The following is a 16,863-nucleotide window of genomic DNA, read 5'->3' on the forward strand; positions in this document are numbered from 1 at the left end:
TAGCTTATCTAGTCCTTTTTTAAAACTCAGTTTTGTTGTTCTAAGACGCCTCAAAATTTGGGAAAGTATTTTCCCTACCTGAGCTGAAGGAAAATGCACCTTTGTTTTCAAATGGTTCCTCCTAATCTAAAACTGATTTCAGAACTTTCTATTTTGTTTCCTGTGAAACAAATGGGTTTTCTGCTTATTGCTGATAGTGTGTTTTGGCTGAGAAGCTTATTTGTCATCTGTTATTGTGTCACTTTATTCGGAGATATGTGGCTACATAAATCATAAGCTGCCCAAAGATGCTGGGACAGCAAGATGAAAGGCACATAAATTTAATAAATAAATTGAAATAAAATAAAAAAATAGATTCAACTGTAAGCAAGCAACAAATGTCCGTACCCTTCAAATTATAGAAATTGACCTTTATTTAACACAATACTTAAGTTTCTTTCATTTTTTGTTTTGATATAAAGTGACATTTTTAGTACAGAAAAAATTACTGTTGGAACAGTATTGGTTTCTTTCATCGTACCATAGTCCGTCTCAAGCCTCTCTCCTTTTAAAAAAAAGAAAATAGAAATGCTGCCCCTCAACCTATAAACAATATTTCCATTCTGCGTGCATTATATAACCTTTCTACATTTTTCTCCTTTCTCTCTGGTATTCAGAACTACAAAACAGTATCTGTAAATCAGAAGGTATGATTTCCAACCAAGTGCTGCTTTTGAGTCATTGTGCAAGACGAATCCCTTTTTTTAAATTTATGCAAATAAAAAAAAGGAAAAAAAAACCCTCAAAACTGGAAGGCAAGCCCACAGAACAAAATAATAATAATAATCCCCCCCCTCTATCTAATGAAATGTTAGGAACAGTTGCCGCAAACGCGGCTCTAAAGAAAACTTTTAGCAAGGTACAGTACCTAAAAAACATGACATGCAATTATTTCAGGAAGGAAAAATATAATAAAATGATGGTTGGGGAGGAAAACAAAGAAAGTCCTAATTTTTTTTTTTAAAAAAAAGAGAAAGGGAAGAGGAAAAGGCAATATACAGTAGAGATCGATACAGGCAGGAAATACGAATTCTAACGAATTTAAAAAACAAACAAAACCATACACGTGTTTGTCTGTTTGTTTCCAACAGTGGTAAAACTAAGAGTCACAGACCGAACTTGAAGCTTTCGGGTCCCCTAAAACTGAACTGTGTTTCTAATTAAATAAAAAATCCCTATGGCTATTTTACTCCAAGGACCAAGTTTCAGCAACGTCAGCATCCTGTCCCGTTGTGTAAACTATCTACACCTGGTAACATAAACAGTCTAGGCCTAAATTAAAACCCCTTTTTGATTTATGGTTTTGAATGGCGAGGTCCAAACTCAATTCTTAAAAGAGACAAGGAGCACACTGGGTACATTGTGATATTTAAATAGCAAAATCCATGCATAAAATAAAAGCGGTAACTTTGGACAAAGAACACGGGACGTACACACACATACACACACAGAGACATACACACACACACAGTGGCCTGACCCATGGAGGAATGTTTTTCCCCCTGTCAAGTACCTGTGGGGAAGCCCATTCCTCAAAATCCATGCATGTCAGTCATCCTGACACAAAATGGCTGCTCTTGGAAGGAGCCACACGTCAAGAAGAGAGTCTTTCTCACACCGTTGTCATGGGGGTGCCTGGGTGGGTGGGTGGGTGGGTTGGAGGGAAGGAGGGCAGCGGAGGAGAACCTCAAAAAAAATTCTTTTGTTAAAAAAAAGATTCAAGTAAACACAAACCCAAAATCTTGGGGGAGCAGGGCAAAAGGTTTTTGTAAACGTAATCTAAAGGATTTCTTTCTGTTTTTTTCTCGCAGAGTCACAAAGTCTTCGGGTTTTATTTTTTTTTCTGAAAAAAGGACTCTTGGATTTGCTTGTCCATGCCGAGACAAAAATGAGATGGATTCGGCTGTCAGTGACGCGTCGCTGTTTTCCAAACACACTTTGCAGACGACGTTGCTTGTGATGCTTTCGAACCTACCACATAGGTAACTACAACAAATGGACCCTCCCTCCGTCAGCTGCTTAGGTACAATCTGTTGCAAGTGAACAGTATTTTTTTCATGGCACCGATCTAGGGGGGGCCAGCAGGGATCCACAGGACTTTGTTCTGCTCTTGATCCACCGTGGTCATGATTTGAGTGCAAATGACGGAAAGGGGTCCTCCTTGGACAACGCCTGAGAAAAGAAGAAGACAAACCGTCTGTCTTTATTTGCCAACTAAGAGAACCGCACAAATGAAGCACAGCTAGGCCTTGACTTATGATGGAGCAAGATGTTCCCACATGCCTACAGGATTTACCTCCAAGCATTTTGCATTGGATTTCCACCATAAGCACCTGTCTCTCAATCTCTCAATCTTTCTCTCTCTCTCCCTTCTCAATCCTTCTCCCTCTCAGTCTCTCTCACTCTCTTCTCGATGTGTCTTTCTCAATCTCTCTCTTCCTCACAATCTCTCTCTCTTAATCTCAATCTCTCTTACTCCCTTCTCGATCTCTCTCTCTCTCTCTCCCTCTCTCAATCTCTCTCCCTCTCAGTCTCTCACTCAATCTCTCCCCCTCTCTCAATCTCTCTTTCAGTCTCAATCTCTCTCTCTCACACACACACACTCTCTCTCTCTTTTAAGTTTCATGTCCCAAACTAGGTAACATCATCAGTGCTAGTCAGAGTCAGACATCAGTGTGACAACTGGAGCCTGTTCCCAATGTGCACATGCACAGAGTTGCCAGACAAAGGGAACAGCTAAAGAACAGGGGTTGACTTGGAAGTAAGGCAACAGGTGGATGATGAATGGCCCCTCCCAGAAGAAGTAAAAGAGGAGTGAAAGGAGTGGAGTTTGCAGGAAACAATTAGTTCACTTAATTGGTTCGTGACTCTCTGAGACTCCTTGCCAAGTTTTACAGAGATCGGCCTGGCAGCTCTCCAAGCCAGATAAAGTCTGTGACTGTAAATCCTCCCTTGAAAGACTTTGCTGGATGTGAATGAGCAGAATTCACAGTAAATTAATAAAAGGCTTTTTTTTGTCGGAATAAGGAGTTTGCTTCATGCTCTTGGAAAGCCTAGGTCAGAACACTTGAGCAGGGGGTTAGACTAGAAGACCTCCACGGTTCCTTCCAGCCCCGTGATTCTATGTATTTTATCACTGTATTTTCTTTTTATCTATTTAACCTCAGACTTTTATCTTGTATTTTATTTTGTTTTCATAGTTTTCCTAGGATCGTAATCGGTGAACTACCTACATATAAGAAGCATTCAAAGTGCAGATTTGCTTGTCCACACCCTGAAAAGAATGAATCAGGTAAAATCAGATCGAGTAAGAAGGTCTTATGCAACATTTAAATTCCGTTTAACTGAGCGTTTAAGCATCATATTCTGAGCACCTCATCAGCACTTCCCTATATCAGTCAGTCCGACTCCTGGGTTTTTAATAGAACATTTCCTAAGCAAGTAGTAGTAGTAGTAGTAGTAGAAGAGATGATGGAGGAGGATGAGGAGAAGTAGTAGTAGTAGTAGTAGTAGTAGTAGTAGTAGTAGTAGAAGAAGAAGAAGAAGAAGAAGAAGAAGAAGAAGAAGAAGACGACGACGACGACGACATGATGGAGGAGGATGAGGAGAAGGAGAAGTAGTAGTAGTGGTAGAAGACGATGAAGAAGAAGAAGAGGAGGAGGAGATGCTGATGATAGAGGAGGAGGAGATGACAGGAGGAGGAGGAGGAGATGATGGAGATGGAGGAGGATTAGTAGTAGTAGTAGTAGTAGTAGTAGTAGTAGTAGTAGAAGAAGAAGAAGAAGAAGAAGAAGAAGAAGAAGAAGAAGAAGAAGAAGAAGACGACATGATGGAGGAGGATGAGGAGAAGGAGAAGTAGTAGTAGTGGTAGAAGAAGATGAAGAAGAAGAGGAGGAGGAGATGCTGATGATAGAGGAGGAGGAGATGACAGGAGGAGGAGGAGGAGATGATGGAGATGGAGGAGGATTAGTAGTAGTAGTAGTAGTAGTAGTAGTAGTAGTAGTAGTAGAAGAAGAAGAAGAAGAAGAAGAAGAAGAAGAAGAAGAAGAATATAGCAATAGCAGTAGACTTATATACCGCTTCATAGGCCTTTCAGGCCTCTCTAAGCGGTTTACAGAGAGTCAGCATATTGCCCCCAACAATCTGGGTCCTCATTTTACCCACCTCGGAAGGATGGAAGGCTGAGTCAACCCTGAGCCGGTGAGATTTGAACCGCTGACCTGCTGATCTAGCAGTAGCCTGCAGTGCTGCATTTAACCACTGCGCCACCTTGGGCAGCGGAAGAAGAAGAAGAAGAAGAAGAAGAAGAAGAAGAAGAAGAAGAAGAAGAAGAAGAAGAAGAAGAAGAAGAAGAAGAAGAAGAAGAAGAAGAAGAAGAAGAAGAAGAAGACATGATGGAGGAGGATGAGGAGAAGGAGAAGTAGTAGTAGTGGTAGAAGAAGAAGAAGAGGAGGAGGAGATGCTGATGATAGAGGAGGAGGAGATGACAGGAGGAGGAGGAGATGATGGAGATGGAGGAGGATTAGTAGTAGTAGTAGTAGTAGTAGTAGTAGTAGTAGTAGTAGAAGAAGAAGAAGAAGAAGAAGAAGAAGAAGAAGAAGAAGAAGAAGAAGAAGAAGAAGAAGACGACATGATGGAGGAGGATGAGGAGAAGGAGAAGTAGTAGTAGTGGTAGAAGAAGATGAAGAAGAAGAAGAGGAGGAGGAGATGCTGATGATAGAGGAGGAGGAGATGACAGGAGGAGGAGGAGGAGATGATGGAGATGGAGGAGGATTAGTAGTAGTAGTAGTAGTAGTAGTAGTAGAAGAAGAAGAAGAAGAAGAAGAAGGTTGAAAGGAGATGATAGAGGAGAAGAAGATGATAGAGGAGGAGGAGAAGACAACAGGAGGAGGAGATGATGGAGGAGGATGAGGAGAAGGAGAAATAGTAGTAGAAGTAGTAGTAGTAGGAGTAGAAGATGAGGAGGAGGAGGAGGAGGAGGAGGAGGAGGAAAAGAAGATGGTTTTGCTTCAACTTTTAGACAACTTTATCCCGGGTGACTGAGAATCTCCGTAGACCTGATTATCCAAAGCTGCTCCATGGGACGGAAATGGTTGGTCTCTCCTGCCGATTTCATTGTAATTTCTCAAAGGGAACGGACGAAGTGAAGGGCAGCTCCCTGAAAACCCTCTAGTGAGTTCCTACCCCCTGCCAAAGAGGAGCGGAAAACTCTGCTTCGTTCTGCAGCGCCTGTTTTCTTAAATACCAACCTGTGAAATACTTGCTGTATTCCTGTTCTATCTTCTGAGCCGTCTCAAATTGCTCTTTGGAATGTTTCTGGGTCACCTTGTCTTTCAAGAAGACGGGATCCTTTTGCTCTCTGCAAGACACAAATACGTACATATCCATCTCTCTCTCTTAATAAATGAGATAGAACAGGTCCATGAAAGACCATAGATTTTACAGCAACAGCTGATGCAAGGATGTGAGGAGAGCGCCCTCTAGTGCCCACAGAAGGAAGAGCAAGGACTTTCAAACGGTCAAGCAATCTGCTCTCATGGGCAGGCACAGATAGTCCTTGACTTACGACCACAATTGAGCCCAACATTTCTGTTGCTAAGCAAGACAGTTAGTAAATAAGTTTTGCCCCATTTTACAACCTTTCTTGCTCCAGTCGTTAAGCGAATCACTGCAGTTGTTAAAAGATAGGAACACTGTCGTTAAGTGAATCTGGCTTCCCCATTGACTTTGCTTGTCAGAAGGTCACAAAACGGGATCACATGCCTACGGGGCATTGCAACCGTCATAAATACATGCCAGTTGCCAAGCATCTGAATTTTTATCAGGTGACCATGGGGATGCTGCAACGGTCGTTAAGTGTGAAAAATGGTCAGAAGTCACTTACGTCAGTGTTGATGTAACTTCAAATGGCCACTAATCTGAGGACTACCTGTATCGGATCTATGACAACTCGCTGCGGGACAAGAGTTACACCAATATCGAAGAAATGGTGGGATTGCATCATTAAAGAAAGGATGCCGAAGAAGGGAGAAAATGAAATGCGAAAATTAAAATAATGTTTAATCATTTTAAATCATTAAGTTGAATTGTTGAATTGAGTTGTTCCCATGGTGGATTGGCCATGGTGAGTTGTCCTGCAGCAAGTTGGTTATGGTTGAGTTGGCCATGCCAAGTTGGGAGGGGCGCATTGTCCCATTCTGACCTGTATCCCCCATAAACAATATATTATGTCTACCGTTCCTAAAATGGGATGTGGTGGCTCAGTAGTTAAGATGCTGAGCGTGTCAATCAGAAAGGTCGGCAGTTTTTCGTCCACCTCTTATAAATGCTAAAACAATAGAGCTTTTGGCTTGATTTCTCCTTGCTCCTTTTGAAACTCTTCTCTTGGGTCCTTGGATGGGAGATTCCCATGGCTGTAGTCTTGATCGGGAATTTGCAAAAATAGCTCCCCAAAGAAATAGCAATGTGAACAAAACTCCCACATAGATATACCCATACAGTTGGACTAAGTCAAAGTCAATACTAGAAAAACCTTTATTCTTAATAAGCAATACTTTACCTTAACTACCATGTTTTCCCAAAAATAAGACAGGGTCTTATTAATAAGACAGCGCTTGGCCTTATTTTTAGGGAGGTCTTATTATTTTTGAGGTGCAGGAGGCCCCTTAACCTCGGCCTGCGGATCAGCTGATCCAGAGAGGGCCAGAGGTTATGTCTCTGGCACACTCTTGCCAGCCCTAGTGTCGCTGAGCATGCCGCTGTTTTTGTGCCACCACTAAGAGAAGGGGCACGGTAGCCAGGGTTTGTGGTAGAAGCCTCTTTGAAGCCATTCCACATGGATGGCAGGTGCATGTGGGGCATGTTCTCCCCCAGGAAATGGCGGGGACTGGCTGCGCATGGATTTAAATATTTTAGGGGAGGGCTTATTTTAGTGCATGCACTCAAAAGCTCAATTGGGCTTATTATCCGGGGAGGTCTTATTTTTGGGGAAACAGGGTAGGTTCGTGTCAAGAACGACCTGTCCTAATGGGCAGCTGGAGTTTCTTTCATTCTGGCAAAGGTTTGTGCTTGATTAGGCATGTTTCTTATTACATGTGATATACAATGAACATGAATGCTCAGCTTAATCCAGTTGGCTTCAAGTGCAGCTTACCAGAAGGAATTGTTAGGAAGAAGCCTACACACAGGAATGCAAAGGCAAGTCATAATCGTTGTTTTTTTTAAACTGAGGATTGGTGAGGAGAAGGGAAAGATAAAGTCTATGACTCCATACTTCACACTTACTTGATCTGCTTGGCATTTTTGTAGCGAACGAAGATGACTATTGGGTAGATGTGAATGCTGTGCAGCCGCTCAATGGCATGAGGTGCGATGTCCAAGAGACAGTGGCAATCCTAAGAAAAGAATAAGACAGGCTTCAGGTTGGTTATGCAAGACGCTGCGATGATGTTAGTTTAGCAGCCTTAACGGAGAATTCTGCAAGGCTGATCTGCATAATTAAACCCATATGGTAGCAGAGGGTTGACTCAACAGGAGCTTGCCGGCTGCTCTACAGTAAATCCAAAACCAACCTACCTATTACTCCTCTCTCCTTTCCTGCTTTTCTCTTCCTCTCCTTTCCCCTCCACTCCTCTCCCATTCCCTCTCTCCTACCCTTGTCTCCCTCTCCTCTCTCCCCTCTTCTCCTCCATTCCTTTCCTCTCCCTCCCCTTTCCCCTCCTCTCTGTTCCTCTTCCCTTCTTTCCCTCTCTCCCCTCCTTTCCCCTCTATTCCTTTCCTCTCCCTTTCCTTTCCCCTCCCCTCTGTTCCTCTCCCTCTTCTCTCCCCTCCATTCCTTTCCTCTCCTTCTCCTCCCCTGTTTCCCCTCCTGTCCCCTCCCCTCCTTTCACTTCTCTCCTGCCCCTCCCCCTTCTCTCCTCTTCCTCCCCTCCCTACTTCCTACCTGGATCCCAGAACTACCGACTCCTCTTTTCTATCACTAACAGTTGCTAACTCATTTCTGTCCCATACTCATAGACAGCAAAGAAATATTCTCTGTAACCACCAACTTGTGCATTTATCTCAAGTGTGAAAAAGGACAGCATCAATTTTCTGATTCTAGCATCAATTACTAAGTATAATGATTTATGGATCTGCTCTGGAAATTTTGCAGATTTTTTTGGGTCATTTCCTCCTCATCCTCCACCTTCATTTACTGCAATTATATATGTAATATTATTAGTTGAGGTTCTTTGTATCACTCATTAGTATTAATTTAATAGGAACTCCAATATTTGTATTGGCTGTTATTATTTTAATTATTAATTATATTATTATCTTTTATTCATTAAACATGAAATTCAGTCAACTGAACATTTAAAAATGTATCACAAATATCTAAATGTTCAGCTGAGTGAGTTTCATGTTTAATTAATAAGAGATAATAATAATAAATAAATAATTAAAGTAATAACAGTAATAAAAGAACGAACAGAGAAGCAATTTAGAACTAAGAAGAAATTTCCCAATAGTGAAAACAATTAGCGGAACAACTTGCCTCCTCCAGACGTTGTGGATGCACTGACGCTGGAGGTTTTTAAGAAGAGACTGGACAACCATTTGTCTGGGATGGTATAGGATTTCCTGCCTGAGCAGGGGGTTGGACTAGAAGACCCCCAAGGTCCCTTCCAACTCTGTTATTCTGTTCCATTCCATTCCATCCCATCCTAATTATTTCATACTCTATTCCATTCCATCCCATCCTAATTATTTCCTATTCTATTCCATTCCATTCTTCCAAGGAATGGAAGAATGTGTTTCATTCTGTGCTCTATGTTCTATCTTGATGGAATGGCTGAAATGGTATAAGGGTCTCCTGCTTGAGCAGCGGATTGGACTAGAAGATCTCTAAGGTCCCTTCCAACTCTATTATTCTGTTCTGTTCTAACGGGAAGGTGTAGGGGAGTCCTTAATGTAAAGAAACAGATTCACCAATCATTTAAGTTGTGATTGGACCACATCTGAACTGATGTAGCCATTCCATCAAGACAAAACAAAAATGACAGAATAAAAGAGTTGGGAGGAGCCTTGGAACTCTTGGAAGAATGGAATGGAATAATGAATGGAATGGAATAGAATAGAACAGAAAATAGAATAGAATAGAATAATGAATGGAATGGAATAGACAAGAATGGAATAGAATGGAACAGAACAGAATGCAGAACAGAACAGAGGAAGGGACCTTAAAAGTCTTCTAGTTCAACCCTCTGCTCAAGCAGGAAACCCTACACCATTACAGACAAGTGGCTGTCCAACCTTTTGTTGAATTCTTGGAGATGTTTACCTCTCTTATTTTGTTCTGCACACATTGCCTAGTTATTACAAATGTTTTTTTTAAGCTGAATTTTGATTTCACGTAGAACTCATTAGCTTGACTTCTGAGCCTCTACCTTGCTCTAATAATAGAAATGAATATTATCGGTCCGCTAATTTCTGACACAGAGCTCATTTGGTTAGGGCTGTTTCTAGTTGAACATGTTGTGCAAGCAAAGTCAATGACCAAATCAATGGTTTGTTTTCACAATCCGAAGCCACAATTCTCCTGTGGTTAGCACAATTAGAGAAGGAAGCTACATGGGATGTGGTTTGCTGTCTAGTCTGCGCTGTGCCTTTCTCAAGTCTATAACTATTTTTATAGAAGGAGTCAACAGTTCTAAAATAAGGAAGGAAAACAAGCCAAGAAGTGGTCAAATAGACCATTGTTCCTTGGCTCAATCTGCAAGACTGGTTGATTCTGGCTTGTTCAACAAACCATGACTAAAACGAGTGGAGGTTTAGCCCGAAGTGTCTGTACCAGTTTTAAAGAACGGCGTTTTGATATAGCTGAGAATCCTATTTCAAAATGTTTGGGAAAAATTTCCCCGTTTCTTATTCCGGAAACCTACAGGGTTAAACTTGAAAATTTACAATTGTGTTCCTTTTTCTATCAAGAGCAGGGGTGTCAAACTCAAGGCCCGGATCCGGCCCACAAGGTGTTTAGATCTGGCCCATGGAGCTGCCCTGGAAATAGCAAAGGACTGGCCTGTGGTGCCTCTGCCAGTGAAAACGGAGCTCGGGAGGGCAGCACACGGTGCTCCCAAGCTCCATTTTTACTGGCAGAGGGTTGCAGGAGGCTGTCGCAGCCACAAATGGAGCTTGGGAGCCCGTTTTCTGTCTGGCAGAGCACACAGGCCATCACAGGTGCCCCCCAACACAACTGATGTCAAACTGGCAATGCCCACCCTGGCCATGCCCACTCCGCCACCCCACCCCCTGAGGTCAAACACTGTTGTGGCCCGTCAGCGGAGCTGGTGGCAGACTCAGACAGCGAGGTGGTTGGGGAAGAACATGGGCCAATCCTGGAGTCTGGGGAAGGCTCCGATGAGTGTTTTGCATCAAAGGCAGAGATGGGGCCAGGGCCATCTGACAGTTTTCAGCTGCCTTCAGAGTCGGAGATCAGTGGGTTAGAAGAACAGCTAGAGCCTGTTCCCAATCTACGCAAGTGCAGAGCTGCCAGGAGAAGGGAACAGTTAAAGAACAAGGGCTGACTTGGGAGTAAAGGCACAGGTGGAAGTGAATGGTCCCTCCCATAGGGGCATAAAGAGAAGCGAAGGGGGAGTGGAGTTTGCAGGAGACAATTAGTTCAATCCATTAATGTGAAGATTTGTTTATGACTCTCAGGGACTCCTTGCCAAGTATTTTCTTGTACAGTGTTGCGTTTGGAAGATATCGGCTTGGCAGCTCTCCAAGCCTGATAAGGTCTGTGGTTGTAAATTCACCCTTGAAAGACTGTTTGCTGAGACTTTGCTTAATAAAAAGGGGTTTTGTCAGGACAAGGAGTCTGCTTCATGATTTGGTGAAGCCTAGGTCAGAACAAACACAACCCTGATGAGGCCCTCAATGAAATCGAGTTTGACACCCCTGGTCAAGGGGCTAAGACTTGAGGGAAAGAAAAGCACCTTCTCCGTGATCTCCTTTATGGAAGCCACAGTTGTCACGTCAAAATGCCCACTCCTACGTTTATAATCTATGAATAGACAGTCTTTCACACCCCGTTCGATGGCTTGCTGGGAAGCTTTCATCACCTCTGTTTGGAAAACAAAAACAAACAACGGTTTATTTGGTTTTAGCCAAATTGATTTAACAGAAACATTCTTCCCCCCCTCCCCCCGACCCAGGTTTCACTGGTGCAATTATTAGTGGCATAGATCTGGGAAAAGGCTGTTTGGGATCATCAAGGAATACATCCGCCATCTGCGAATTTTTCATAGCAAAACAGTTTTTTCTTTTAATGACTTCTGTAATCCCTTGCATCAGAATGGAGTTGCGGGGACTGAAGGGAGCTGAGCATTTGCTGGCCAGATGCCCTTCCTGACACCCTTGTGGGGTTCGCAGCAGGTATTTTCTCTTTGCGCCCAGAGAGAGAAATATCTGCCACTACCTAGGATCGAAGTCAACAGGCTCCTTATTGCGAGGCGAGAGTGCTACTTCTAGGCCACCGCATGCTCTTTTTCATAGCAAAAGAGTTATCAGAGTGAAATATGGAACGTGACAAAGAAGAGAGAATACAACATTGCTCAAGGGAGAAAGTGTGTAAGTGTCTCTCTGAGTGTGTGTTTTGTGTATATAAGAAAGAGAAAAGAAAGAAACCTGTTATTATCTTAATCTATTCAATGCCGGATCTGTTGATTGTGGGCGGCAAACAGGCCACGCTAGAAGTTAACCAGACAACTCCAAAGAATGGCAAAGCACATGATATACTGGAAACATTTTAAAAATACATCTGGATAAAGATTTCAGTGCTGGCACTAAGCCTTCGGAAAAGCAGCCTCTCACAAGCAATTAAGCTGAGAATTAGTTCTAACTGTTCGGGCTTTTTTAAGCACATAAAGAAACTGAAATATGCATTGATAACACACAGCATCTGCTTCAGTCGATTAGATCAAAAGGCAGAATTTGAAGAAAGTAAGATTTTCCATGGTATCTATCCATCCATCCATCTATCATGTGCGTGTGTGTGTGTGTGTGTGTGTGTATATATGTATGTATGTATGTATCTATGTCTGTCTGTCTGTCTGTCTGTCTGTCTGTCTATCTATCTATCTATCTATCTATCTATCTATCTATCTATCTATCTATCTATCTATCTATCTATCATGTGTGTGTGTATGTAACTACCTACCTACCTATTTCATGATCAGGTTGATATAGGCAGCAAAATTAAATGGGAAAATGTTATTTATTTGTATCCTGTTGTGGCCCGCCAGCAGCCAACAGAGCTGGGTGGCAGGCTCAGTCGATGAGGGGGCTGGGGAGGAACTTGGGCCAGTTTTGGAGCCTGGGGAAGGCTTTGATGGATGTTCTGCATCAGATGCAGAGACAGAGACAGGGCTGTCCAACATTTCTCAGCCACCAGAGAGGCTGAGATAAATCGGGAGGAAGAATAGCTGGGGCCTGTTCCAGATGCACATATGAGCAGAGCAGATAGGAGGGGTGAACAACAGAGGACAAGGAGTTGACTCAGGAAGCAAGGCACACGTGGATGGTGAATGGTCCCTCCCTGGCTGGGGAATAAATAGAAAGAAAGTGGAGTGGTGGTCGTAGGATTCGGATTTCTTTCAGAAGATTTGGCGCATTGTGTTTCGTGCCTCAGAGACTACTTGCCAGAATGTAATTTACATTTTTGCACCTGGAAGCTCCTGGCCTTGCAATTATCCCAAGGAACTGATAAGGTCTGTATTGCAGTTAACTCTCTGAAGGACTATTGCCTGGACTTTTCGGTGTGTGAATGCCATTAATTCACAGGAGATATATAAAGAGGGGTGTTTTAGGACAAGGAGTCTGTTTCTTGTTTCTGCAAAGGATGGGTCAGAACATATCCCACCTTTATTATTATTGTTTTTACAAATAGTTCAAGGTGGCAAACATATCCAACATATCTTAGTCCTCCTAATTTCTTCACAACAATAATAGCCATGTGAGCAGAGTTGGCTTTCATAGCTAAGGCTGGACTAGAACTCACAATCACCCAGTTCCTAGCCTGGTGCATTAACCACTAGGCAAAAGTGGCTCTCCATCTCTCTCTCTCTCTCTATTCCTCCCACCATAAATATGGTGGCAGGTCACCGAGGCATGAAGGTTGAAAGAGACTCCCTTTTAAAATATTCTATTACCATAAATCTCTGAAAATGTAAATTAAGACTAGGCTCTTGTTGCATCGATAGAGTAGGTTTCCAACACCTGAATACAGGAGGAGGCTGGCTTCCCACTTGGTTTCATTTGTGCCTTGCCCAAATTTGCAACTATTTTTATAGATGAAGTCAACAACTTTGGATGGACAGACATTTAAGAGTTGCCTAAGGCAGCAAAAGAGGAGATGCAAAAGCGAATGGAGGAAACATTTCATGCGGAGAAGTCTTGTCTTTTAAAAAAATAAAAATCCCAGAAAGTCCTTCGAGAGATGATCAAGCGGTCAACCTTTGAAGAAGGATTACTCTACTCGTTTTTCGCTTCCTAGTTTGAAGGTTCAGATAATGGGACAAACCACAAATAAAAGCAGCTGGCACCCAAGTCACATAAATAGATACGAATTGCTTTAAATGAAAATTGCTTTTTGAATATTCTTAAGAAGCTCCTGTTGTGGCCAGGCAGAGGTCAGTGGAGCTGGCAGCAGATTTGGACAGTGAGGAGGCTGGGGAGGAACATGGGTCTGTCCTGGAGTCTGGGGAAGGCTCTGATGAGGGCTCTGTGTCGGAGGCAGAGAAGGGGCCAGGGCCGTCTGACAGTTATCAGCTGTCTTCAGAGTCAGACATCAATGAGGGAGACGAACAGCTGGATCCTGCTCCCAGCGTGCACATGCACAGTTGCCAAACGAAGGGAATAACTAAAGAACAGAGGTCGACCTGGGAGCAAGGCCACAGGTGGACAATGCATGGCCCCTCCCAGAGGAAATAAAAGAGGAGCAAAAGGGGAGTGGAGTTTGCAGGAGACAATTAGTTCTCTTAACTGATTCGTGACTCTACAAGACTCCTTGCCACGTTTTGCAGATATCGGCCTATCAGCTCTCCAAGCCAGATAAGGTCTGTGACTGTAAATCCTCCCTTGAAGGACTTTGCTGGATGTGTATGAGCAGAATTCACAGTAAATTAATAAAACAATTTTTTTGTTGGGACAAGGAGTTTGCTTCATGTTCTTGGGAAGCCTAGGTCAGAACAGCTCCTTCCATAAACAGATGTTACATGTACGACCATTTGTTAGAATCTCATCAACTAAAACAGTGTTTCTCAACCTTGGCAACTTGAAGATGTCCGGACTTCAACTCCCAGAATTCCCCAGCCAGCAAATGCTGGCTGGGGAATTCTAGGAGTTGAAGTCAGAACATCTTCAAGTTGCCAAGGTTGAGAAACACTGAACTAAAAGTTCAGCACTAAATTGCCATCTGGTATGGATCAATGGAATTCCACAGGAGCTGAACTTGGATTGTTTGTGGCAATGTAAGTACTCTAAGCTGATGACACATTTAACTCTGTCCCCTGGCTCTCCCTGTTCTTCTCCTACCTCATTTTCGTTAGGAAACCCTTCCATGCAATGGACTTACCAAGGGGACACCTGCAAAATTTCCCCGGTGATTCTTTGACCAACATATCTTTCACAGCATCAGGTAATGGTCCAAGGATAAGCACCGGTCTGGGAGATGTGCAATCTACCTTTTGGACTCGTTGATACGCCAGGCTTACAGCATCTGCAAAGAAAGAAGACATAAAAATTCAACAGCTGAACTAAAAATGCCCCCCCCCCCAAAAAAAAAAACAACAGGAAGCATGAAAAGGGATAATTATGAAATGGTTCAGGAAATTCTACATTATATCTTCATCAAATAATTGTACAATTGTGTTTCTAGGCTAAGGGAGGAAAAGATTTGCAGTTGAACTCTCAGCAGAAAAAAATAGCATTGTGAATCTCAAAAAGCTAGCGATCTTCTTGTCTGGCAGAATGGAATGAAATTGGAATAGAATGAGGAAGGAATGGAGAGGAGTGGACTGGAGTAGAGTAGAGTAGAATAGACCAAAACACAACAGAATGAACAGGACAGAATGCAGAATAGGATAGGATAGGATAGGATAGGATAGGATGCAGAATAAGAGTGGAGTGGAGTGGAGTAGAGTAGACCAGAAAAACAACAGAACTGAACAGAATGCAGAATAGGATAGGATAAAATAGAATAGAATAGAACGCAGAATAGAATGCAGAATAGAGTGGAGTAGAGTGGAGTAGAGTAGAACAGAACGGAACAGAACAGAACAGAACAGACTGCAGAATAGGATAGGATAGGACAGGACAGGACAGGATAGAATACAATGCAGAAAAAAGTGGAGTGGAGTGGAGTAGACCAGAATACAACAGAATGAACAGAACAGAATACAGAATAGGATAGGATAGGATAGAATGCAGAATAGAGCAGAGAGGAGTGGAATGGAGTACAGTAGAAGTGTTATGAAAGTGGCCAGCTGGGAAAAGAAAATTCTGCCTTATCCATTCCGCAGCCTCCTCCTGCATTTGCGAAGTGCAAAGCTTGCGTAGGAAAGTCCCACAGATGGTTCTGCCCCGTTTTAAACCGACCGCAATCGCCACTTGCCGTCCAAGAAAGGAATGGAGTCCGTGCTGATGGTGTCAAGGGCCAGCAAATCTTTTCCGTCTTTGGAGCCGCTGCGCTTGTGTTTGTGTTTCCTTCTGAAGAAGGATCGACGGGCTGCAGCCGAAGATGCCTTGGAGGAGCTGTTGTCGTCTTTGGCTTCAGACATGCTGTGCCTCCTGTAGAATTCCTGCTCCATTCTACAAAGGAACGCTTGGGAGAGTCAGGCAGGAAGAGGTGGGAGGATTGGGATGGGGAAAAAAATCCTCAAGGAAACAGAGTCAATTCTAAGGAGACATGTTCCAAAGATGCTTTTTTAGGAGGCAACTGGACTTTCTTGTTTTTTCTTTTGAAGAAATTTCACTTCTCATCCAAGAAGCTTCTTTAGCTCTGACTGGATGGTAGGGAAGGGAAGGATTGATACTCCTTGCCAAATCCTTCCTTTCCCCACCATCCAGTCAGAGCTGAAGAAGCTACTTGGATGAAAAGTGAAACGTCTTCAAAGAAAAATCAAGAAAGTTCAGTTGCCTCCTGGAAAAAGCACCTTTGGGTGCTTACAAATTCTACAGAATTTGTAAGAGACATCCTTCTGAATATGGGTAGCCCTCGACATACAATCACAATTGAGTCCAACATTTTATTTTCCTAAGTGAGATGGTTGTTACGTGAATTTTGTCCCATTTTAGCACTTTTCTTGCCTCTGTCTTTTTCACCTCTTTCTCTAGAGATGGCTTCTCCCAACCAAGTCATAAAGCATGGAAGGCATGGATTCATTTTTACTTAACAGAATAGCAGAGTTGGAAGGGACCTTGGAAGTATTCTAGTCCAACCCCCTGCCTAGGCAGGAAACCCTATATCACTTTAGACAAATGGTTATTCAACATCTTCTTTAAAACGTCCAGTGTTGGAGCATTCACAACTTTTGGAGGCAAGTTGTTCCACCGGTCAATTGTTCTAACTGTCAGAAAATTTCTCCTCAGTTCTGTTCCTCCTCTCCTTGATTAGTTTCTACCCATTGCTTCTTGTTCTACCCTGAGTTGCTTTGGAGAATAGCTTGACTCCCTCTTCTTTGTGGCAACCCCTGAGATATTGGAACACTGGTATCATGTCTCCCCTAGTTCTTCTTTTCAAACTAGACATTTGCAACCATTCTTCATATGTTTTAGCCTCCAGTC

The 16,863-nt window shown here is 42.9% G+C and overlaps 1 protein-coding gene across 4 annotated transcripts in view; it reads right to left on the bottom strand.

Moving 5' to 3' along the window:
- Window positions 1–395: 395 nt before the first annotated feature.
- Window positions 396–16,863, bottom strand: part of DLG5 (discs large MAGUK scaffold protein 5) — a 132,795-nt gene continuing 116,327 nt past the window's right edge. For all 4 annotated transcript variants that reach the window (XM_032231790.1, XM_032231789.1, XM_032231788.1 and 1 more), the window contains 6 exons: window positions 15,692–15,888; window positions 14,654–14,797; window positions 11,016–11,143; window positions 7,324–7,433; window positions 5,289–5,398; window positions 396–2,211 (listed from right to left, as the gene is read on the bottom strand). In XM_032231790.1, the coding sequence (XP_032087681.1) occupies window positions 2,108–2,211; window positions 5,289–5,398; window positions 7,324–7,433; window positions 11,016–11,143; window positions 14,654–14,797; window positions 15,692–15,888 (793 nt within the window). In that variant the 3' untranslated portion in view covers window positions 396–2,107. The remainder of the gene's footprint in view (window positions 2,212–5,288; window positions 5,399–7,323; window positions 7,434–11,015; window positions 11,144–14,653; window positions 14,798–15,691; window positions 15,889–16,863) is intronic.

This window comes from Thamnophis elegans, chromosome 15 (genome assembly GCF_009769535.1).
Source record: "Thamnophis elegans isolate rThaEle1 chromosome 15, rThaEle1.pri, whole genome shotgun sequence".
Taxonomy (NCBI): domain Eukaryota; kingdom Metazoa; phylum Chordata; class Lepidosauria; order Squamata; family Colubridae; genus Thamnophis; species Thamnophis elegans.